The 25,182-nt window shown below is 41.8% G+C and overlaps 2 protein-coding genes across 9 annotated transcripts; one reads left to right on the top strand and one right to left on the bottom strand.

Moving 5' to 3' along the window:
• Positions 1-1,091: 1,091 nt before the first annotated feature.
• LOC107272173 (methyltransferase-like protein 13) lies at positions 1,092-3,965 on the top strand. Its single transcript, XM_015749051.2, has 8 exons — positions 1,092-1,323; positions 1,400-1,522; positions 1,598-1,814; positions 1,893-2,111; positions 2,214-2,473; positions 2,572-2,939; positions 3,015-3,196; positions 3,272-3,965. The coding sequence occupies exons 1-8, from the start codon at positions 1,232-1,234 to the stop codon at positions 3,815-3,817; spliced, it is 2,007 nt and encodes a 668-aa protein (XP_015604537.1). The 5' UTR covers positions 1,092-1,231; the 3' UTR covers positions 3,818-3,965.
• Positions 3,966-7,942: 3,977 nt separating this feature from the next.
• On the bottom strand, positions 7,943-24,784 carry LOC107272163 (sodium/potassium/calcium exchanger Nckx30C). 8 transcript variants are annotated; one of them, XM_015749027.2, is made up of 9 exons: positions 24,654-24,784; positions 24,045-24,196; positions 19,836-21,923; positions 16,966-16,989; positions 15,073-15,334; positions 13,130-13,473; positions 12,209-12,344; positions 11,813-12,065; positions 7,943-11,714 (listed from the first exon to the last, which is right to left on the bottom strand). In XM_015749027.2, the coding sequence occupies exons 3-9, from the start codon at positions 20,607-20,609 to the stop codon at positions 11,474-11,476; spliced, it is 2,034 nt and encodes a 677-aa protein (XP_015604513.1). In that variant the 5' UTR covers positions 20,610-21,923; positions 24,045-24,196; positions 24,654-24,784; the 3' UTR covers positions 7,943-11,473. The 8 variants fall into 8 exon arrangements, with proteins under 8 accessions (XP_015604513.1, XP_015604516.1, XP_015604518.1 ...); XM_015749030.2 differs by having other exon boundaries at positions 15,073-15,331; positions 24,569-24,699; XM_015749032.2 differs by having other exon boundaries at positions 15,088-15,334; positions 24,569-24,699.
• Between the last annotated feature and the right edge of the window lie 398 nt (positions 24,785-25,182).

The following is a 25,182-nucleotide window of genomic DNA, read 5'->3' on the forward strand; positions in this document are numbered from 1 at the left end:
TTTGGGCAACTTCCAGTACTTCTAAATATGCTTGGCCAGAATTTCCGATCCTAAGTGTTAATATTTTACTTTATTAATTTAATTAATTATTTTAATTTTCCAAACACCTAATTTGTTAATATTTCAATTGAAACGTAATTTATTTTCAATATTCTACAGTTTCAATTCAATCTTTATCTACTCCGTATAATCTGCGAGATTTTGATTTAGCCTCAATTTTATATTTTGAATAAATTTGGAAGTAAATCAAAATCCAATAATAGTATTTGGAAAGCTTTATTTAATTTTTCAAATTTTCAATATTTCTGTGCAACTAATTTTTATTCTTGTCTCTTCCTTCTTCTTATTCTTTTTTGGCTTTATGTCCTCATAGAGGCCTAAGTGCCAGGAAATCTATTGTCACTATCGGGCTTCCGTACGAATATATTTATTATCATGTATCCGAAGAAGTTTCTAGCATTCAATAAATAAAGAAACTATGTTCTCAGCGCCCTCGGCTCATCGTTAAACGCACCTGTCATAGGTGTGTTTGTAAGTGAACCATGTTGTAGAAGTTTGCAATCCGGCCTAGAGAAGATCAAATTTGATTAGTTATTTGAAGATGCTTGAGAATGTAATGTTAGGTGATGCCAGTTGAAATCTCCCTACTTATCTCTGGCTCACTGCTACCGTTTTAGGATTTGTTTCACAACTTTCTGCAACTGCTGCTAACAATCGTCGTGTCTCTTGTTTCTTGAATGTATCTAAGAAGGATCCAATATTCTTTGCAGTACTTACGATGAATTATAATCACGTCAGTCATACTTGACGGAAGAACTCGGAAAACCAGACTCCTTGGGGTACGTTCAGAAACTTTTTTTAGAGTCGACTGAGAAGTTCTATCACTGCCGGTCTCGTTCTGAGGGTTTCTTTAGGACCGACGGTGAGTAGCGGAGAACCTCTGCCCGCCAATCTATACGTTCGTGTTCACGTTTAGCGCTCAGCTACGACGGGATGTATTATCGACGGAGACAATGATCACAAAATCTTACTCCCGGACTTGCCGTTCCGATTTAACGCCATGTTTTTGGTATTGCCTAAAACCGTAGCGTTGTGCATCTCCCTACTCATCTTTGTATCGAAGAAGTATACGCACGATGTATATCAAGCATGAATGTCGGTAGTCGTTTTAAAGCATTCACGGTGATAATTTTGAGGAAGGCATGGTATAATTCATAATAATTTAAAAACAATGAATCTTTTACCGCAATCCCACGAAGAGTTCAGTCATGCAGATTATTGGGATTCATTTTTCAAGAAGCGTGGGAAGAAGAGTTTCGATTGGTAGCATAATTTTATTTAGTTGAATCTTTGCAACGATTAAGAATAACCAATTTAATGATATTTATGATTCTTTTAGGTATGGTGAATATCCGGAGCTTAGCGGTCACATGCATAAATATGTTAAATTAAAGGATGATATATTGGTAGTAGGATGTGGTAATTCTACGTTGAGTATGGTTCTGTACGATGTTGGTTACAGGTATGTTTAATTAATACTGAATACCGTTCTTAATATCATTCTTTAATAGTGTTATATTATATTGTTTGGTTTCAGAAACATTACAAATATTGACATTTCTCAAGTTGTGATTAAACAAATGTTGGATATGAACAGAACTCGTCGTCCAGATTTAATATACGAACGCATGGATGCTACAGAGATGACCTATGCTGATGATAAGTTTAGTGTTGTCCTTGACAAAGGTACCCTTGATGCTTTGATGTCGGATAGTAGTGAAGACACCATTTCCACAATTGACAAGTACTTCTCTGTAAGATGATTATAATTGTGTATTAGTAAATCTCAACTGTTTTATATCATTAAGCAATATGATTCAATGTTTCCGTAGGAAATTACTAGGGTCTTACGCAATGGTGGACGGTATATCTGTATCTCATTATTGCAAGAACATATTCTCAAAAAGTTGGTTTCCTATTTTCCATCAGCTGGATTTATGTTCCGAGTATCACGTTGTCATGAAGCCGAAATCCAAGCTCGAGAAAATGACACTAGTTCATTGCCAGTGTTCATTGTCATTGCAACAAAGTTTACAAAGTTACCTCAACCGGTATGTAATTCCAAGAATTCTAGTTAGAGCATTACTATTTATATAATTTGCAAAGAGTATTTGTTAAAATTTATTTTTGTAGAGCATTTGGAATTTCAACAGGTACTGGAACTCACTCTGGTGGATGGTCCTCCTGAACGAGTTAGCTCGATAGAACATATTATATCTGCCGTAACTGCAGCCCAGCACTCTGCTTTTATTTGCTCTGCTCTTCATAAAGGATCTGTGGCCGATGCAGGAGAGGTGTCTTTAGATTTGTATCGACTTGGTGATAAGAATCCGCGATATACAATTCATGTATTAGATCAGCTCTTAAACAGAAGTAACAAGTCGTATGCTGCTTTCATAGTTCCGCAAGAAAGGTGAGATAAATTTTATTTCAGATCTTGATTAATGACAGTCAAAATTCCACTATCGCAGGTACTCCAAAATATTTTTCACTCTGTATCTTTGCCTATAGAGAATCAGATTGGGTGTTCAGTACCAAACAAGGTAGACAACAGCTGTTGAAAACTGCCCAGTTGGATAGACTGGCAACAGTTGTTCTAAGAAAAGAGCATACCTTTGGAACTTGGGATGAGATCAAGGAGGAAATCGAAGAGAGTATCCGCAATTTAGCACCAGCAGGTCTCTGTGCCAAAAATAAAATTCCATACTTGTCTTTAGACATGAACGATTCAAAACGAACAGTCTGCTATAAAGGGAGCAGCAACATTAGCGGACCATTTGTAGTTGAAGAATTTGAAGGAGATGGTGGCCATCTCTATAGGCGCCTGGTTTTTCTTAACAACCAGTTTATCACTCAAAGCGAAGCCAGATTAAAACTATGTAATTTTCACAGTGGACTAACTCTTGATAAAATATTTTTAAAACAAATTATAATAAATTGAAAATTAATTTTAGCTAAATCTAGAAGAGGAAAAGTGAAAAAAGTAATCGATCCAGGTTTTCTTGCTTGTGAACATCATGTTTATATGAGTGTTGGTGTCAATGCAGTCATTGATTTAGAGGAGTCTAATCACATCGCCATCATTGGATTAGGTGGTGGTGGTTTATGTACATTTCTACATCAATGCTTTCCAAAGGTACCATAAATTGAATTTAAAAGTTAACGAAAATATTCAATATAAAATCATTCTAACATACTATTATTTTCTTAGCTATTCATCACTGCTGTAGATATCGATGAGGCAATGTTATCAGTTGCTGTGGAATATTTTGGTTTGATTCAAGATGATAGAATGAAAGTAAAGATCATGGACGGTATACAGTTCCTGCATAATTCTGCAGATCAAGATAAGCAGTTCGACGCTATACTCTTTGACGTAGATAGCAAAGATACAACCCTTGGTATGAGTTGTCCACCAAAAGAATTTCTAGAATTCTCTGTTTTGAATACAGTAATTAAGTCTCTCTCCGACAAGGGTCTTTTCATTCTGAATCTAGTCAGTCGAAACAAAACACTAAGACTCGAAGTGATGAATAATTTAAAATCTATCTTCAAATCAATCACAGTTCATACGCTTCAGAATGATATCAATGAGATCATTATGTGCTCTATGAATCAAAGCGGTGGGAAAGAGTGGAAAAATCGAATAAAACTAGCGGCCAAGAGTTTGAATACTCAAGCAACTGTAAGAAAATTGCGTACAGAGAATGTTATAAATGTTGCTTCACTTTTGGAGGGTCTGTCGATAGAGGTTTAAATTTTTCAGAGACGTTGGTGGCAATAAAATAATTCAAATTAAGTTGAATCGATGAAGTAAACTATTAATAAAGTTCATATAAAATGTTACTAACTTCCAGTATATAATTTTATATAATTAAATAAATCATAGATTGCAAAAACGGTTATCAGAAGAATAAGTGCTCTATCCTGATCCACATGTCTTTACATGAACTGCGTTCACCTACTTCCTGGCAAACCTGCAACCTTACGCAGCCTCCCCTGGACACTCACGTATTTGCTTATCTGCTCTCAGGATTAATATAATAACTTCAATTCGCCTATTTAAAACTCATCTACCAACACACTATTCAAAAACCCTGATTATTCCATAAATAAAATTTTTGAAAAATTCATGCTTGTCAGAAGTACCACACATCCAAAGTAATCTATTCGTTCTTTCCTTTCCATATATGACATATTGGAGCGTTTTTAGTAAAACGAATTTTTTTTTTTTAATTTTTTTTAAAAAACGTTTTTAGTAAAAATAAATTATATTAAAGACGCGGAAGGTAGACGCTGATTAAATTCACTACACGAACCACCATAGTAGGTACAAGGCCCCCGTTGGAAGAGCCATAAGGTCCTGTTGCGGCCACAACTTGAGCCCGACCCACTGAGCAAGCTCAGCGGATGAGGCGGAAGGGTGACCCCCGACACCATGATCTATAATGTTGATCTACTCTAACAGGGTGACTACCCTTATATGACTACTCGAATGAATATACTCGACCAGACCAAAGGAATAGAACAAATAAGATAAGCACAATGGAAAGTGAGAGGGAATAGAGTGAAACGAGAAGACAGAAAGAAAAATAGAGATAAAGAAGTTCAGAATTAAAAAAGTAATGAATAGACGTACAAAAGTAGAGAAGAAATAAGAAGAGAGATAAATAAGAAACTAAAGAATGAAAGATAAAGAAATAAGGAAGTAAAGAAGGAATAAATATAGAAAAAGAAGAAGGTCGGACATGGTTAAGAGGGGTGATTCGAAGAGACTAATATAGGTGATCGGTTCGAGGAAGAATGAGCGCTCCGAATCCTGGGCACAATCTTGAGCACTCACCCTACTTCCCGGTTGCTCCCCTCAGTCCTGCGCGACGATTCGCGCGCACCTAATATTGGACAACTTCCAGTACTTCTGAATATTCTTAGCCAGGATTTCTGATTTCCAAGTGTTAATATCTAACTTGATTTATGTTAATATTCCAAACACTTTATTTATTAATTATTCGATTTGAATATATTCCGTATATTTCGCGAGATTTTGATTTAGCCTCAATTTTATATTTTTAATAAATTTCGAAACTAACTAAGTATACGTCAACCAATCATAAACTGGTTCGAGGCTTCTCCGAGTGGCGCGTCGACACCGGAATAAAACTTGTACCATGAAAATCAGCTCATTGACAATCTCCCTACACATCTCTGGATGCATTATTCTCCCTAAGGATCAGATCACAAAGAATGGAAAGGAAATGAGTAATCTTGGGTGACTGAATATAATTACTTATATATATCTGTGTATTTTATATTGTCGACAAAAAGTAACAATGGTTTAACCGTATAATTTATCTACAACAATCTACAATAGATTACAATATGTTTTTTCCTCGTAGGACTGGTCAGGGAGATTGTTTAAACAGTGCTGCGTAAAGGGACAGGGAAAAACCAGGTGAACATGATAACCGGGAAACAAGAATGTCAAACAGGGAAACGTTCAGGATCCGGAACAAGGAACCAGGAATATGATTACAGAAGTTCAGAGACGGTGGTCGATGTAGGCCTTCATCGTTCGTGCTTTTGTTATTAGATATGTGATTAATTTAATCTCTATTATTTATTTAATTGGTAGCTCTATAGCCGTACTTGGTACGGAACAATGCATTTATTCTCTCTTGATCGTGAGATATACCGCCCGATTCTCTCTCTTTATATTTTTAACCTTTTCTCTCAATTTTCATCATCGTTCAACTCTCTTCTGCGGCTGCGTTCGAAACCTCCGAGTTGTCTCTCTTGCATTCTCATTGTCAGCCTCGATTAACGGACAACTTAGCCGCTACCGCGGCCACCGCGTATCGAGAGTGGGTGACAAGGAGCGAGAGAACGTCGATTTTGACGTGGACAACGAGGAAATAGAGTCGAGACAGATAAGACAGGGAGGAAAAGAGAGAAACAAGTTCAAGCTAAAGGATATAGAAAGACAAGAGAAGAGCATCCCTAAAAGAAAAAGATAAAGAGTGTAATTAGGACAATATCTAGCTACGTCAGTCACTCGAGCATGGACAATTTAAAAAAAAAAGTTGAAAACATAACCCATATCGTTGTCTTTCTTTCTTCTTCTCAATATTATCTACTCTCTACTCCACGCGCATCCGTACTCTCCTACATATTATCTTATATATACTTCTCTCGTTACATATTTTTCTCTCTCTCTCTCTCTCTCTCTCCCTGCACTTCAGCATCTCTGAACATTACATGGCCCCGCCCTCTCTTAGAACAAATCCCGCGTCTCGCGGTCTCTCGCTCCGTTGCCTGAGCGAAAATTCTAAAAATCTAATTTCTAGAAATATTACGTAGAGCTAATTTTTTTTTCTCGAAAATTCATCTCCCTGCACTTCAGCATCTCTGAACATTATCTCTACTCCACGCGCATCCGTACTCTCCTACATATTATCTTATATATACTTCTCTCGTTACATATTTTTCTCTCTCTCTCTCTCTCTCTCTCCCTGCACTTCAGCATCTCTGAACATTACATGGCCCCGCCCTCTCTTAGAACAAATCCCGCGTCTCGCGGTCTCTCGCTCCGTTGCCTGAGCGAAAATTCTAAAAATCTAATTTCTAGAAATATTACGTAGAGCTAATTTTTTTTTCTCGAAAATTCATCGATTAAAGACAGTATGAGTATGAAGTTAGTTTTTTTCAAAGCATAGCGAATTGTGCTTCTCTCTTTTGTATGTATGCGTGCATACGTGGTTCATTGGTGTGCCTCTCCGTGTTCATGCGTACGCGTAACAACACACGTGTAACAACGATCGGTCACTACATGAGTCCATGGAGATGCGTGGAAAAATTGTGCGCGTGTTTCTTACCGATACAATAGAATACAATTGTATAAAGTCAATCGCATCAGCGTGAAGGTATGATTGATCGTATTTTTGTTGTTATTTCTTCGTTCTAACGCGCCGCAACAGACCCTATTGTTTGCTGCTGGAATGAATGCAGATTGAGTATCTAGTTTCTTGCTTGGTATACGCAAGCGATAAAACAGTGAATACAATAACTATTGTGTGGACAATGTGCGGATTCGATTAGGCCATCATGTCTGATAAAAATCCTCGTTTGCTCTTTTTTTTCCTCGATTTTCTTAATTGCACGACTAACCGAGAATCTCTGCGTTAATACAATGTCAGTATACAATTGTTGCATTATCAGTCGTCCAAGCGTACCATCGTCGATATTAACAATTAATGAGATAAAACGAGCGAGTGAAACAGTCAAATTTTTCATCTAATTAAACTCGTGCGACCGTCGACAATCGGCAAGAACAAGCATATACAAGAAGATAGAGTGAGATAGAGTGAAGAAAAGATAAGAGCCAAAGAGACAGGAACATGGTTTCAAGACTAATCAAAGTGTAGAATAAGAGAGAGAGAGAGAGAGAGAGAGAGAGAGAGAGAGAAAGAGAGAGAAGGTCTGGGGAAAGAGAGGAAAAAGATGGATGGGTAGGAAAGACATGAGATAAACTCAAAAAGAAAAAAAAGTACTGGAGTAAGAATTGTGCAACATGGGTTCAACATAAATATATCCTTGTCCTTCTGTATACATATATATATATATATATATATATATATATATATATATATATATATATATATATATATATATATATATATATATATATATATATATATATATATATATATATATATATATATATATATATATCATATATCCAAGCTTTGAATAATTGCAAAATTTCCTTGTTCTTTTATTTTTTCACCAAAAAAAATCTGTACGATTATCCAAAGCTCAAATATGTGAAGGGTCATCAGCCGTGGTTGACGTTATGTAAGTACCATGTACAACAACGAGCATAATAACGTGGTAGGTTAACCGGCGAGCATAAATGCACCTAGAAACACGTTTATCTAGGACCTTAATTATTATTTCGCTAGTAATACCGTTAACTCATTTGTTTTTTCCTTCTCTTCCCATTAATCATATAAGTTTTCATCGCCTCTCTCTTTTCACTCTCACTCTCACTTTCATTCTTTCTCTCACTCTTTCTCTCTGTCTGATATGTGCGTTCGTCGTGTCTTGTCGTTGTCAACCTGAGCCCTCCAATGTAATCCATACAGCGAACGAGACAATGAATAAGAGACCGTGTCAATAATAAATGGGTTTACCAACGAAAACATAACGTGATGAGCGTAGTACGCGTTTTATTGTGAAGCCACCTTTAACGATAATGTATCGTCATAACCTCTAAAATATCTATAATCGACTTAGCCTTGCGAGCAGCGTGTAACAATTTGATTATGAAACGAGAATTACGTGGTCGATAACAAATCTGCATTGTTACACGAATCGACGCTATGTAAATATTCGAGTTACATGAATATATTTAAATACTTATTTAGAAATCGTCAACATCCACGTCATAATTATCGTCTCTACGAACTTCGATCGCCAGACGTATGACTGAACGTAAAAAATTGGCTAGTAATTTAAAAACACGGTTATCACGCTAGTGATATGAATTTCTTATTTTTTCTATGATTCATTATCATTTTTTCTTTCGCTCTTCATTTCTTTTGCCCTTCTCAAAAGGGGACTCGTAGGGGGGGTTCACGCGCAGAGTCACGTACCGTACGAATACAAAAAGGGGATCGGCAGACTCTGCGAGCCGCCGATATTTATCAACGATCTAACAACATAATAATAGTCGCTCTCGCGTATCTACAATAATTTATCTGTTCGCACCTCTTTAAGGGCGAATCGCACATTTCTTTTTTTTCGTGGTTATTAATTTTTTTTTTTTCAAATTAATTCATACTCCAGTCTCCTACGACATTTTATCATCCCTTCCGTATCTTACCTCTCACTACTTTTCATTGTGTCTCTCTGTATCCATCTTCTCTCTCCCTCTCTCTCGCTCTCACGCACACACGCGCATATACACACTTGTTTATCTAAAATACAAAGTACAAAGTACGAACGGGAGTAGGGCACGTCTCCTCGGATTCCCAAAAATGTATTGATATGTATAGAAATAATTGATAAAAATTAATAATTTCACCCGGTTTCACGATTTTTCTGACCTTTCACGTTAAAATTTCACTAAGCCAATTGCCAAAACACCCTAACCCATAAGATTCGTTAGCGCGACGGGAATCCGAGATTCGTGATCCCGGACTCGGTCCATCTAGATCCTAGATATGTAAACGTTACTTGGAGATCACTTAAAAGCGATGGCTCGATCGCGAGTAGATCATTCCTGACTAAAGTCTAATTCATAAATGTCATCATTGTCCTCTACCATCATTTTTCGTTTCTTTTAATCATCATTACCCATATACCTCTCTCTCTCCTTCACTCATACATCATCCTAATCACTCCAGACGCTTCATAAACTTCATCTTCGTGATTAAACATCGGGAAGATCGTATTGCGCATAATTTGCTAATTTAATTCACTGTCACTCTCTCTCTCTCTCTCTTTTCTCTCCCCCATCCCCGCCTCTCTCTCTCTCTCTCTCTCTCTCTCTCTCTCTCTCTCTCTCTCATATACCAATGGTTCCCATATGTGTCCACGTATGTGTATGTGTGCGCGTGTCTGTAAATATGTCATGTATTCATCGAAGCGCGTATATACATCAAGGTACGTATACGCGTCTGTCAAACGCTATATGCAAGTACTTCTATATTCTATATAGTAATCTAGTATAGGCGCTTAGATATGGTGATTAAAAATTATCGGCCGAGTCTTCACCGTAGGACCCGGCGACGAAAAGTCAAATGAGAAATTCCTCCGCGAATAAAAAGTTACTGGAAGGACATAAAGATATGCGCTTTACTTGTGAGTGCGCCCTTACGTGTGCCATCGTCCCATCGGAGAATCAGTGCACTTGATGACGAACATCAAAATTGGAGAAGTAGAACGATTGGAGTAACTGGAGTAAATACATTAGAAATAGAGCGAAAGGGTCGTGTCGTGTTTCGTAAGACACGACGCGAGATGGCGCTGTATAAATGTTATCAGACGACGACAGAGGTAGCAAGATGCTGGTACAGGTATCCCTGGAAGAGATACGAAGTGTCGAGGCAGAGAAAGAGTCGTTAGGTAAAGTTTTTAGGTGATGGTGAAGTGACAGGATAGAAAACAAAAATAAAGAATAGCTCACGACATCCCTAATACGTCCCACTCGGGACATCCAAAAAAGCCGGGTATTCTTTCTCACGTGGAGCCTTTACATTGCATTAAGTATCGCTCATCGTACAAGTCGATGGGAACGCATCTTGTTGGTTTACCCGATAAAAAGCTAGGCCGCATTTAAACGCTTCCAGACTATCGATCACGCAACTCTCGTATAAGTGGATGCATGTTCGTTTAAACGTGGAACGTTCGTTTAATCGTGTCTGTAATTAAGGTGCCTATGTCACTCTCGTTCTTCCTCGACATTCCTTTCTCTCCGATCGACGACAATCGAGATATGTGGATTAATCGATATTTATCGAGACCGCTAAATCTTTCTAACGCACTCGCAATCACACACGCACGCACACACATCCCGTATGTAATGTATAATATTTGTATATAGTATTTAATAATAGTATGCGTGTGTGAGTGTGTGTGTATGTCTCTTGTGTCACGTGTATCATTAGGTACTAGTGTCCTATATATATATATAGTATCTACTATTTATAGTAAATAATAACTTGAAGTAATATGTATATATATGATATGATACAGGGCGAGTCGCACTTTCAATCAAAGTCTCTCTCTCGCTGTGTTCAAGTAACAACGGTTAACGATAACGATAACGCAACATCACCTAGCAGTAACATGCGCGGACTGATCGCAGCGTCGACCTCGTGATATGTCCAAGGTATGACGCCCGACGGGGTCGGAATTCTGCTTAAAGCTATAATAATCCGTAGAATAATAACTTCATGCGAACGACAAGCGACGCGCTAACGTTTAAGTCCAGCTACTGGGCGGTTCTCGAGTACACTAGTACCGTTTGACTAATGGCGGTGTCGTTTACGGCGCAGCAACTCGTGGGAGAAGACGGCAGTGCGCATGCGCGCGCGCGTTCGTAAACCCTCGCGCATGCGCACAAGCATTCTCGTCTGCCAATGGGACTGGCTGAGCGGTACGTGGTCGCGTCCGACGAAGGTTCGATTATCCTCCGACAAGACGCGACAATACTTTTCTTTTTCTTTTCTTGAAGATGGATCTAACAATAACGAGTAATTAACTTCGGTCGGCTAGGTTCGAAGAGATGTATACACAATATGTACAGACGTTAAACGGTATTGCGCGTCGTTGTGCATGATGGAACGAAGACGAGGTAATCGTCACGCAGTTGAACGTTCTCGACTTTTCTAATATGGTTGGAGATTTTCGACTAGACGGGACACACCAGCAACTGGTATTCGAACATGAGCGATACGGCAACGAAGACAAAGTACAGGAGGAACATGGTGAATCCGAGGCCCTTATTCATTCGCCACTTGAAGCAGGCGATACTGATGATGACGAAGAGCAGCATGCAGAAGAGGATTGCTATGCTGCAGACCATCCCCATGGAACTCACCTTGACGGGTCGACCGTAGATCAGGCCGTAGAGAAGCCACGGTACCGGAAGTCTGTTCAATTTTATTTTATAAATTGAACAAATCAATTATTTTTTCTTTCTTTATAATGAAATGTCAATTCTCACTCGAATATATTCTTATCAACTCACCCAACAGTCACGTCGAATATGTTACTGCCCACTGAACTGGATACTGCCATGTCGCCGAATCCCTTTCGCGCGACGATTACGCTCGTTATGAGATCGGGGATGCTTGTTCCGGCTGCTAAGAATGTCAGACCCATCACTTCCGCTGGGATATCAATCGTCTGGGCCGTGACGTTCGCCCACCAGACCATCAGGTACGAGTACCCAGCGATCCAGAAAATGGATCCTAAGAATGTCACGACGAAGAACTTCTTGCCTGAAAATGACAAAGAAAACAGAATAACGTCACACCAAGGTAGTACAGTTATCATTTCAGTGATAAGAACAAAAATATTAAAAAAGTATAATTTTCAGAAGCCCCAATCAGACTCGAAACTTCATCGCTATAGTAATGTCTACCTCTGGGTGTGCGCGTATCTGGTAGTGTCAACCAGAGAGGAAAGAGTATCGGCGCCACAAGTACATAGGTGAGCCTTTTTCTGTTGTTGTTTGGCCAGCCCATGTCCAGAGCCTCTGGTAGCTCGTCCTCCTCGCCCTGAAAAGCAAAATATGTTCTTCAGGAAATTTGTCTTCGCGAAGAAGAGCCAAGGTATAAAACGTGTCAGGATCATTGTGAAACGTAGGCACGTATACTAATGAGAGATGATCAATGGACATCGATGAACAAAAACCGAGGAGATTTAAGCAGGCGCTACTGTCAGGTATATGTTTGATACTGGAGCTTGACTAATTACTTGGCTGGATGAAATTATTTTTTGTTTCCCTCTTCCTCACCGCGCTGCTCTGCAACAATGTAACGGGTTAAAGTAAGGAACGCTAGGGGTAGACGTTACACGTCAGAGAACAAAAAGAAAAAGAGATGCAACGTAACCCGAGGTAATATCAGCCGATACAACGTAATGCAAGGTAGTGCAAGGTAGTGCAAGGCAGAGTAGCCACGTCGACGGTAGATGGTGGTGCCGACGTCGTCCTCGGCAGCATTGACCCAGATTCAAGGCACATTCAAAATGAAAAGGCCTTCTTCGCTCATTTGGAACAAAGCGAGCTGGATCTCCTGTCCTATCGGAGCTACAGGAACCAGGTAATATCTGGAAAAGGCGGACACCGTTGCGCGCTCCCAATTTCCACTTGCGAACAATTCTTCTCTCACTTTGCATTAAGTATGTACTATCCATATAGTGGACATTTTGCAAATTAGTCCACAGTACCGTGGACGATCCATTTAATATTTTAGAACCTCTCCTATTTATCCATATATATTTACCTACTTTATGAACAAAGATATTATGCATAACAGTTATATACAATACATCCATTTACCGATTCAAGGCCGGCGTCCATTCCGGAATTGATACCACCATTTGGAAGTTCCTGAATAGCAGCGGCATTACCAGCATTGGGGTTGCCAGTGACGTTGATGGTATTGCTGTTGATCGCACTAGTCGCGGTGGTGGTGACGATTCCTGTACCAGTGACAGTGGCGGTGGTGCTGGAGCTCATGGTGGTAAACTGTGAGCCCTGCTGAAGCTGTAGAGCAGTCTCCTTGGAGCCTGAGTATTGTGCCGCTGTTGAACTTGCAGCGCCATTATGGGGGTTCGTGGCGTCTAGTAGAACCTTCAATGAGGCTATCGCGTGTAGCTGCGTCGCTTTCTCGTCCACCTTGCCTGCCAAATGTAAAGCAGCCCCGAAGGAATTATCAGTAGTCGAAGTTACTGTTGGTCCTTCGCACGACCTTTTACCTCTAATCAGTACTACATCACGTGACCTGGCACTCGTATATACCAGTAGCATGCTCATCGTTTACATTTTATCATAAAGTTTGTCTACGTATACAGAGTCACTCGAAAGTATTACACCACCTGAAAGTGGTTCTGGCATAGAAATCAAACGGACGTCAGTTAACTTCATTCGATTCAATACTACTGGACTACCCTGTAGTACATACGTATGTATATAATATTATATCTAAAGGCATGCACGAGAAGGTTGGATGTTATGCTTATTGGTACGGTAGAATTTATAACCAGTTACATATGTATACAAGAACCAGACAAACTTTGAACAGTGATGATTATACAATTGTTGAGTTATAAGTAATGTGAAAATTTAATAATATTATTGGAAAGCCTTTGAGTACGTAAAGCCAAATAAATAAAATACTAATGTGCCTACGCCTTTCTTTACAGTCATAGACTACTTTCAAGATAGGACCCGGCGGCACGGATGATGAATGTCTTCTGGCTACGCAGAGGCGTGCACTACTTCCAGTAGATAGAGGATCAGCCTATCAGCGAAAGATCAGGCTTTCCATCGGGAATGAATTGGAACTACAGAACAGGGTGGAAACAATGAGAATATAAAAGGAAAGAAAAGAGAAGTAGGTCGGGGTAAAGGCTCGGCTTAAATTTTCTCTCTAACACGAGTACCAGTCCAAGTGGAACGAACGTCCCCATATTTCCAGAGTAATATAAAGAATTGATATTCTTATCAGAATCCAGATAACGTGACTACTTATACGCGCTGCACGTATCAGACAAATATCATTGTGAGAATTGACTCTGGGCCCTTCAGGATGAGGTCGAGTCATTGTATGCATACATAGGCCCACGGATGGTATCCAAGTGAAGAAGATGAAAAGGAAGGAGGTGCAAAGAGACGTAAGGACACACGGAGAAAGGTGGAACTCTTAAAAGGAAGGATAAAAGGGGCAAATATTCCAAGCGTGGATTCGCAAGTAACGATCAATATGTGAGCTTTCTAGGTCAGGGTCTCCTCGATACGCTCGCCACTCGCTGATACTCAGGATATACTGAAAACTGCCCGTAAATTCATTTGATCCGGGCCAGAGGTCGGTGTCGAGTACATGAGCTTACACGCCGGTCAGGTCTCCATACCCCATATATAAAAGTGCGGCCGAGCGTGAGTTCTCGCGTGCTCTCTTACAAAGACCTTCGACCTTTAAGCTCGTTCGAGTCAATTAAAACGTCAGCCTGATCACGTACGTTGCAGCTATCAAAATGAAGTTCGGCAACATAGTAGGTACAGCGAAGCTACTCGAACCGGATGATCTCCAAAGTTTCGTCGAGTCTGAATCCTAAGTGAGCGTACAATCCCCAGAAGCATGTATACAAGCTCAGTTAGATAGGTGAGCTACGGTGAGACGTCGATCAGCAACCTAAGGCCAGTAAGCAGCTATAAGCAGCCCTACTGAACTAGCACGCATGCGACCAAGCAAGAGTGATAGAGTGTTGTTGAGGGTATACCGGCGCGGGACTGACCGTCGTGGAGAGGATCGATCGTGTGGATCATCAGCTGTAGAAGGCCATGCCTGAATTTGGCGTGGCTTTCCCTCGTTGAATGAACTGGACCTGAGAGAGTCCCGTGTTCGCCAGCCTGGCCGCTACTACTTCCACCCCTGCTACTACTGCAGCCAGCCTCAGCGGCCGCGGGTACTCCGCTACTGCCGCACGCCCCTGATACACCGCCCACACTGGTCTCGCTACTGTTGGTCGCGTTCGGATGCTGCTGAAACATAATTTAAATTTTCTTAGTAACGATCCCGAGGTTCTTACATGTTTTTAATCATAAGCCAATTTACACATGCACTGATATACAGAGTCATTCACGCGGAGTACCTGGCTGATCACTGACTTCGAGCTTACTTCAAAATTTATCGGGCTTCACGTGCCACGACAATAACGATGAAAATGGCCGTGGGCCGAGTGGCACCAGGAACTTGCATCCTCAGCGTCTTCTATCTTTTACCATGCACCGAGCCCTACATCGCCCAAGTTCACAAGGATTCGGGTACCGTGCCAAGTTCCATATCGGGAGCTGTCGATAGCTGCTGACACGTTCTTTATATTTGTTCTTATTCCGGTTCTTATAAATTTCATAATGCCAGCGCGACTATTTTCTAGGTCGAGTGTCACGAGTGTGCAGACGCCGGCATTTACAAGCTTTTGAGCCCCCAAGCCTTTTTTCTTCGGACTACCAATGGCCATGCTACAAGATCCGCTAAAACTTTACGAAATGTTCATCCCTTCCTGCTCGACGTAATTCTTACTACTTTTCATCAGTCGTCCCTACTTACGCTTTTTTTTCGCTTCCCTATCTCTTACTGTTTCCCATTGATACTCTGCATATTCTTCTATGTGTTTATACACGTCGGTATAGCACCAATGGCACGATGACTTCCGCATGGGATCTCCGACTGAATGCAGACCGATTGACGGAATTTGCGAAAACGGAAGAGCCGACGGGAAGCCAAGTGCTCGCAGGGTTTCGCGCTTTGAGCCAAGGGCGACCGAAATAGAGGCATAAGCAGCTTTGTCTGAGCTACTGACTAATCGACAATCAGGTTAGCATACAGGAGTACGTATCTAAATTGTGCAAGTTCCTTTCTCGTAAGTCTTCCGGCAACTAGATTTATACTTTGCGTCTCTCATAAATAATAATCTACCTGATTGCAGATACGATACAACTGGAACTACGATTTGGAGTATATGAGAGTTTACTGGTTATCTATGCGACCCAGTTGCCACACATTACAAGGATAATATAATAGTCATACAAAAGTCATACTATATATCGTAATAAATGTATATAGCAAAGGTACGCGCTCAATTATATCATTTAAATATTCAGTGTCCCCGGTTATCATGCTTATCAAATGACACTCGATCACTCTGCCAACAATTATACGTAATACGTCGTGACAATACTATTGTACGTGAATACAAAGCGTAAGCGCCACGAGAGCGTGAAACGCGTGACGTCCGCGACGCCTAGCAATCTCGTATAATTGAAACCGAACAACCGTGCCGATTACGAGAAAAGAGTTTTCAAGCGGTTATACGAAATCTCGGCAAGGTGGGAACAAAAAAAAAGCTCGACTAGTTAACGCGAGTTGATGTAATCGAAAGCTCTTTAGTTTTGAAACTCGTGGCCTAAGTAATTACACAGGCAGTACGTATCAGCAGTGTATACACAGCAGTACATATCGTGTAGAATATACATGTAAGGAACAGAACGGTAAGGAGCATTGTAACGAGTGGATGAATAAAGAAAAGGAATAGGGCAAGGATATACGGACAGAGTGATGAGATACAAATGAGAGGGAGAGAGAGAGAGACAGATAGTGACATGCAACTCACCAATGCCTGGGCAGCGCTCTGGTGCTGCAAGCAAGAAACACCAAGTTACAATGACATTCGACATTGAAGGGAAGAGAGGGAGAGAGGGAGAGGAAGGGAGGGGGAGAGAGAGAGAGAGAGAGAGAGAGAGAGAGAGAGAGAGAGAGAGAGAGCTCGTAACAAGACTACAATTATAAATAATATGCAATATAATTGACAGAGCCTTATTCACATTAGCATAGACATATATAGGTATTTTGAAATGTACGTCAGATCATCCCATAAGTGTTGTCACTTTTTGTATAGTAATCTTAAGCAATGACATTACTTATGGGATCAACCGAATAGTATGTTACAGAATGGCATGTAAAATTACTGGGTTGCAGTAGGTAAGTGGAATATGGTATATACATACATAGGTGTGGAATAGAAAATTGTATTGGAATGATAGGAGAGAGAGAGAGAGAGAGAGAGAGAGAGAGAGAGAGAGAGAGAGAATTTGATAAAGTCCTGTTTAAAAATCGACCCCTATTTAAAGGCAGTAAACCTCAAACGACTTTGCCTGACGCTTGCGCACAACACGGATTACCCGGGACAGAGTTCAAAGGACGCTCGAGGTAAATTTTGAGAACACTCGAAAGGCAGAGAGGAGGAGATTCGTCGCTTGTTAAAAAGTCACGACAGTTCCGCGTCTGTCTGATCTATGAGTGGATTAATTTAGTTAGGACTGGGTGTTCTTAATAAACTCGGTAGAGGGCGGCAAAAGGGCTCTGTTCCTGGCAAAGGATCGTGTCTGTGATAATTTATAGGTAATTTTCGAAGGATTGCGGAATGCCGGCAGAGCAGAGAGGAGGGATTTTTAAAGGCGTGAGTGAGTGCCACGTGCGTGCATGCCTGCGTGCGTTATACGTGTGTTTAATATTTGCAGTTCTCTCTCTCTCTCTCTCACACACTCTTTACTCGATTCTCTTTCTCTTGTTTAAAGTCCATTAAATCGTTTTAAAAACCCGTTAAAATTGGTGTTACCAATAATCGAAGTCTCGTTAACGATTCCTTGAACAGCGTGGTTGTTAATTTCGTATTTCTACACGACATGTAAAACCAATTAAAGCAGTGACCCAATCGCGGGAGCAATTCGCCCGATTGAAAAGCGGCCTTACACCCATCCGAGCCAAGCAGTTTGACACAATTATTGAAATAATAGAGCAGACAGGATGGAGAAGGAAAGGAAGGAAGCGTGGAGAGATATAGACAAGACGAATAGCTGTGACGGATGAATGAGTTTGCAGTGAGATGCTTGAACTGCGGTAAGATTTAATAAGACGTAATCGCATTGTCAGTATACGTGATTCCAGCTGAACGAAGTTCAGCATAATTTGAAATATCCGAACGATCGAGTAAATAAATAAATTCAAGCATACTTGATTCGATTATTTTCAAGTTTCTAGTGGTACTGATGGATTTAACAGTATGAATATATCCATTGCGACATTCTAAGGATAACCTTATTCTTGGTCATTAGCTACTATCTTACTCGACGGGTTCTCGTTTGAATTAAATTGTAAAATTAAACAAAATAATCTTACAGTCGCTAAAGCCTTGGAATAAGATGAAACGGAGACTGAAGATTCGTGCGAAGCAAACGCAAACGTGTCAAGCCATGGTAAATTTATAAAAGTTATAAGCCTCGTGGCAGTGAGTGACAGTATATTGTTGGATACATTCAGCTGTACGTCAGTTCGTTAAAGCATGATAGTTTAAAAGATATAGTCTATGTATAAATATTAGTTAATAAGTTGACGACGACGCCGAGTATCGGTGTGACAAGTCAGAGTTTGCGACGTAGGCCGCTTTAATAATGAAAGAAAAGAAAAATAGAACGGGGCAGTTGTGAAGATGTGAAGGTGGTGGTGGTGCTGGAGGTGATGTTGGTGGTGGTGGTGGTGGTGGTGATGCCTAGCATTGTCGAAGGAGGTTAAGCGTGGAAGGGCCCCTCGCCGAATCGATTCGACGATGGGCGGAGGGCCACTGCAATGCCGTAGCTCCTGAGACTTAAGAGTATCTAAGAAAGTTGGATAAATCTGTAAGCAGATTGATATTAGTATGATTTAAAGTATTGGTAGAGACAATTGTGAAGATCGATAAAGAGTCGTTAATGATAATTTAAAATAAGTCTACCTTCCGGAGCAACCTCATCTATTGGTCATTTGTGGATGGAACGATTGGGTTATCGAGCACGTTCATCTTCTGGCAGTTATCGAACGGAGACTAGGTGGATGCTAATTGCGAAGGCGGTGATATTAACGTAGATTGGCGTGAAGAATGAGTGAAATGAAGAGAACGAGGATAATGGTGGGGGCTGAGGTCGACGGTTCAAAGTGGGGAGGTGGGTGAGGATGAAGGATGAAAAATAAAAGGTTGAAAGCTGTTAATGCACGGGGTGAGATGGACGTGGACAATACGTGCTCTATCCAGGTAGCGAGGAGAATCGAACATTGCCGATTGCTGCCGAGTGGCGACTTCCTAAGGGCGAGGCATTCATTGACCGAATATCCTGATTTATAGGAAGGTAGAGCGAGGGTGCAAGGGGAAGAGGGGGGACAGGGGGAGAGAGAGAAAATAAATCCAATGCTGCAGTTAATTGTCAATTGGTATGAGAAGAGGGAGGTTGGGTAGGGTGGGTGAGGGGTGTTGTGCCATGGCAAGGGGGTCACGGGGTCAGAGGGTTAAGCAGTTCGAGGGAAGTGAAGAGGGTTGGAAAATTGAGAGTAGGAGGAATAGAGTGGTGGGACGTATAGATGAATTGGAGTGAGATACAAGAAATGTAATTAACGAAGCAAAGTGGTCGATCGAGGATGGATAGGCTGGGTAAAGAGTATCATAGGACTCACCAAGGGCATGAGCTGGTCGGTCGATCTGACTCTGGTGACCTTATTCCTATAGAGTATCCGCTTGACGAGCTTCTCCATGGGCTGGTTCCACTTCATGAAGCTGACGTAGGCGAGATAGAAGCAAAACAGGACGAGAGCCTCGTACCAATATATGTAGTTGTCGCTGAAGAAGTATATGAGGGTGAGAAGACTGGCGCTGTAGAAGGTGCAGTCCCTGAAGAGGGGCCACCACGTGAGCGACAGTACGGTCCTCGAGAATATAGCGCACATCCCGATCACGAAGAGGATGTTGAATACAGCGGAACCGACGATGGTACCGACGCCGACGTCGTCGAAGGAAACGAAGACACCGATAATCGAGGTGAATAGTTCCGGGGCGGAACCGCCGGCGGCCATGAATGTCGCGCCAGCAACATCGTCGGCGATCTCGAGCTTCTCGATGATCACGTCGAGAGACGGTACGAAGAACTCGTCGCAAACGATGGCCAGGGCGACGAACATATAAATAACCCCGAGTACGTGTAGTATCACGGCACCTCGTCTTAGTTGCTCTCGTTCGAATAGGTCCCTGGGGAACAACGGTCGCTGCTCCGGGGACGCAGTTTTGTTATCAACGTCGATACCATCCTCCTGGCCACTGTTGGGATCCTCCGTGATGTTGTTGTTGTTGGTTCCCGTTGACACGAGAAGAATGGTGTTGCTGGGGGCTGGACGATGGGCCCAGCCCTGAGGGGTTGCCAGCAGCAGCCCGAGTAGCAGCCCCCGGGCGAGCATGCCGCCGCTCTAGGACTCTGGTCTCTCCACTTATTTTCCTCTCTGCTTCATCTTTTCCTCCTCCACGTTCTTCTTGCTCTGACTCTTCTTTCTCTTCTGTCACGCACAGCCTCTGTCACCTTCTCTCTATCCCGCACTTAATCTTACCCTAGAGTCGTTATCTCCTCCACGAGATTATGGCACTGGTCTCTGAGCTGCCTCTCTCCTAGGCAGCCTCTAACGGCACACGACTTTATTTAACTACTGGATGCTCGCACAGTTCTTTTACACGTCCCGGCCGTCGTTGTCGTTGTCGTCGGCCTGATCGTCCAAGTAGTCGCCGTCCTCGTCGTCGTCGTTGTTACGTCGCAGTAGTAACAATAACAGTAGCTGTAGCACTAGTAGTAGTAGTAGTAGTGGTAGCAATAGTAGTATTGGAATTAGTAGTAGTAGTAGTAGTAGTAGTAGTAGTAGTAGCAGGAGGAACAGGTGCTGGAGCAGGAGCAGGAGCAGCAGCAGCAGCAGCAGCAGCAGCAGCAGCAGCTGAACGGCGCCCCCGCCGCGATGCCCGCCCGCTGCACACTGGGGCAACTAAGCACCCCCTTGTACAACCGGTGCTCCCCTTACTCGACTATCCTCAATCCTTTTATCTCACTTGCACCCACCACCGTTCTGTCCCCTTGTCTCTTTTCCTCTATCCCTCACCTTCACTAGTAAACCCGCTCCAGAGCACGCGCCCTGACTACCACGCGCCGCTCGATATTCGACTACCACCAGCCGTCAACCTGGCATATCCTCCAGCTAGCTAGCAATCCAGCCATCCAGCCAGCGAACCGTACAAAAGTCAACCCTCTTCTTCTATGTTCCTATCTATAATGTACTTGATTGCGATAATCCACACTCACGGTTAATAGCAGATGCACTTGCGATGCACGATACATTTTTCTTTCTTCTTATCTATCTTTTCCCCTTTTCTTTTTCACTGTAAGCGGGCACAGTCCTAACGATCAGCCGACCTCCCTATCGTGCCTGTCGAGCGAGATGCCCTGATTTCACCAAAGGAGAATGGCTTAATATTCGGATCCATAACGCGCGTGCACGAACGCACACGTGGACTGGCAGACTCGAAAGAGGGATGAGAGGGTAGCAGACCGAATCCGAGAAGATAGTATTTGCGTGCGAGTCTTGTCGAACAAGGGCGGAGACTGCTCTCTGGGTCTCCGGGTCTCTGGGTCTCTGGGTCTCGGGGTCTCCAGGATGCCATTCTCCACGTTGCACCTTCACCGCCAGTTACATTTGCAATTCTCGATGGTGAATCACGTGAGTTCCGGTGGGCTGGATGATACAAGTGGACAAAGTCTCGATATTAGACACATTATCCAATCTTTAATCGTTCCTTTGATTAGGGGATGAACTGTCAATGCCAATAACGATAAAACTTCAACTTTAACCTTATATACAAATTTTACTTTACTATCTCTCTCTCTTTCTGTCTCCTGTGTATAATTAAATTTTAACAAAGCTCTCTTGTATACTGTTTCTTTAAAAAGCTACCGAAGACAACTTGCTCCCTAGAGCCGATGGGGTTGGCGTTCACAATATATCCGTTTGCGTCCGCTGATTAATACTCACTCGACGCCCAGCAGTCCCATTTCGTCAGGGACAGACTGACTGACGAACAGTCATACAGACAGACCGGCAGACTGATAGACGTATGACGAGGGTAAGGGAGGGACAGGGAAGATCGAAAGAGCGAAAGAAGGAAACAGAGAAGGCAGAGGAGACTCGGCATGCGCGAAATACCGCAGTGTGTCTCTGTGCTACTGACATGAGTTATATGGAGAGACTAGGCGCATGAGCCAATAAGCTTTCGTGGAGAAGCGGAATTCGATCGATATCCCGGGTGAAGCTCGGACGGTTTTATCACTTACGTACAAAAATCTGTCTTACCGACAGTTGAAAAGAAAGAAGTTAGCTCGAGAAAATTTACCGACTGGACTGGTTCTGGAGTTCAAGGGAAGGCAAGAAAGGGAAAAACTCTATTGGAGTTATCTTCTTCTGATTATAGAATAAAAGGATCAATACAAGGGAAGAACTAGAGCTGTCAGGGGCGTCGCGACGTCTAGCCTGTCGTTAGAGGTCCGTTCTGGTCTTTATTCGAGAATTTCCAAGTGAAATTTACTTGCAGAGGGACGCTCGACGTCTCCTGGGAACACTTGGAATATCGGAGCACCGTCGTCAAAAGAGACAAAGAACGAGACGTCGGGACGACGCCGAGGGAGCTTACGGGAGTTGATGACGTCTACGAGAGTGAACGAGAGAGTCGCATGGGGGAGAATTATATTCTGGGAATGATTCATAAATAGTTTATTCTCGTACCCGCTACAGGAAAACTATATTACCGGGAGCGAACCAGGGCTCAGCTGGTGCGAATGCATGAAAGTTAATTTGCTTTTTTTTTAATTAATAACTTTAATCAAGATGCTTCTCTTGTACCCTCGGATTCTAAGTAATTTAATTGGAATAATTCCTGAAGATAATATAACGATATGATACTCGTCCTCTGGAGAAATCCCTTGAGTTCTACGTTGTAGGCATTCTGCCTATCTTTGGAGGGCTCCCTGGGCCCTCGAATATTCAGTTAGGAGCCAAAGGGGCTCTGCCAACCGGGAAACTAGAGCGATTTTAATTTGCATATTTTCCGGATACGCAAACAACTCGGTCAGGCAGCACGTAAAAGTATTTTATGAGTTGAACGCGATAAAGGAGAAAAACAGTATGAAATGACTTCAGCTTCAGCGCAGAGAACGCATATTATATACGTGTATACATATGTATTTATGTACATTATATTTTGCACGTGAAAAAGAAAAAAATTTCAAATGGTAACGTCCTGCGTTAATGTGTCGTTGCACAATTTTAATTTTATTATTAAATCTTTCTGTTCTTAGAATTCCACGACTTACGTTTCTACTGTTACTAATGTATGCCACTCGCAACAGCTCTTTATCTGATGCTGTGATAATGGACCCATTTTCAAAGAACATGTAATGAAGCTACTTGCAATTAGACACGGATTGGCTGAAAACAAAGGAAACTGCTATTAGGAGTAGGTATAGAGCTATGCATTTAGATAGAGTATGCAGATACATTTCATATTCCCTTCTGGACCGACAGCATCAGACTACTCTAGGGACTGTTTAAGGGGGATTCATATGTTTTCGCCATTTCTTGGCTAGCCCGTGTAATGCATATGAAATGCATCCTAAATCGTTGCATAGCATAGATGCAACAGCTGTTCTTATTATCAGGACGCATGTGTATTCAACGGATCCCTATTGGATAGACTCTGGTTTCCCTTCTCTAGCTCGTTTTCGAAAGAGAGAGAGAGAGAGAGAGAGAGAGAGAGAGAGAGAGAGAGAGAGAGAGGGAGTGAAAGCAGGGTCGTATCTTTACCAGACTGTCGGATGTGCAGCCCTGGGTCTTGAAGTTCTTAAACCGTAACGTTCCCAAATCTGACAAAAACTGTAGCTCCTCACTTTGTACGTCCAATGTTGTCTCGTTGAGAACGTTGAGCTTCTGCTGAGTAGATCTTTTTTTGCATCGGTCTATAAGAAACAAAGTTAAGGCGTAAATTCGATCAAGCGGTCGCGTCATCGTCAGGGAGAATTTAATTAACGATTCTCGCGGCGCATCACCAATTAACCCAAGGCAAAAATAAGTCTGGCGGGTGTACTTTTTAAGTAAAAAAAAAAAAACTTAGAAAATCTATTAAAACAGAATGTCAATTTTCCTTGAAATTACATTAATAACAGATAAATTCATTACTTCCAAATAAATACCTTCAAAGTAAAATAAAATATTTTCATATGACATTCCCTTTTCTTTAAATACTAAATTCATTAATAGTTCAATTCACGTATCGATCTAGCAACAGGCAACTAAATCTATTAAATGGCTCATACTAGTTAAACAATTACTCGGCAAACTGGTCTAATGTAGAATAGACCCGGGGCTACGTGTTTCCATAGTACGAGTCTGCACGCAGCCTCTCTTCATCTCTACCCCAAAGATCGGGCGTTGCTGGTGGTGCTAGTGGTCCTATCGGAGGCGTAAGAGGAGTCAGTGGTGGCGACGGCGTAGCTGTGCCAGGAGGATAACAGAGGGCGAAGTGAGAGACAGAGAGAAGGTGGAGGGCCGCCCGGTCGAAAAGCGAGTCCTCCTCTTGAGTTTGCTAGAAAATCGACGTGTAAATTAGTGTCGTGCGCGTCTCCCGGCCTCTGACTACCGGCTAAGCAAGCTTTTGTATTTTGAATTTATTTACACTTCTGCATTTACCATATAGGCGTCTCTCTCGTTCCATTGGCAAATTTGTTGATTATTACGTACTCCAATCCGACCTCGATTACTCAGCCCATGGTTGTATGAGTATTTTCGAAAATTGTGAGCAATCGGAGCACGTTGAAGATCTTGTGACATTGTGAGTCATTGGGCCAGTGCCTTGTGAGATTCGTTCACTGAGATTCTTTTGAAATTGATATTACTTTGATTTTCGTACCTTACAAATTCAGTGACAAATTTTGACCTATTGCTA

This window comes from Cephus cinctus, unplaced genomic scaffold, assembly GCF_000341935.2.
Source record: "Cephus cinctus unplaced genomic scaffold, Ccin1 Ccin1_scaffold1111, whole genome shotgun sequence".
Lineage (NCBI taxonomy): Eukaryota > Metazoa > Arthropoda > Insecta > Hymenoptera > Cephidae > Cephus > Cephus cinctus.

What these genes read in the sequence shown, in the direction of transcription:
- LOC107272173 (XM_015749051.2), top strand. Translation starts at nt 1,232, where the DNA reads ATGAATCTTTTACCGCAATCCCACGAAGAGTTCAGTCATGCAGATTAT. An exon ending in TTACAAAGTTACCTCAACCG is followed by an intron (nt 2,112 to 2,213) that starts GTATGTAATTCC and finishes GAATTTCAACAG; the next exon opens with GTACTGGAACTCACTCTGGT. An exon ending in TTCATAGTTCCGCAAGAAAG is followed by an intron (nt 2,474 to 2,571) that starts GTGAGATAAATT and finishes CTTTGCCTATAG; the next exon opens with AGAATCAGATTGGGTGTTCA.
- LOC107272163 (XM_015749027.2), bottom strand. Translation starts at nt 20,609, where the DNA reads ATGCTCGCCCGGGGGCTGCTACTCGGGCTGCTGCTGGCAACCCCTCAG. An exon ending in CCGACCAGCTCATGCCCTTG is followed by an intron (nt 16,990 to 19,835) that starts GTGAGTCCTATG and finishes TCTTGCTTGCAG; the next exon opens with CACCAGAGCGCTGCCCAGGC. An exon ending in ATATTCGACGTGACTGTTGG is followed by an intron (nt 11,715 to 11,812) that starts GTGAGTTGATAA and finishes AAAATTGAACAG; the next exon opens with ACTTCCGGTACCGTGGCTTC.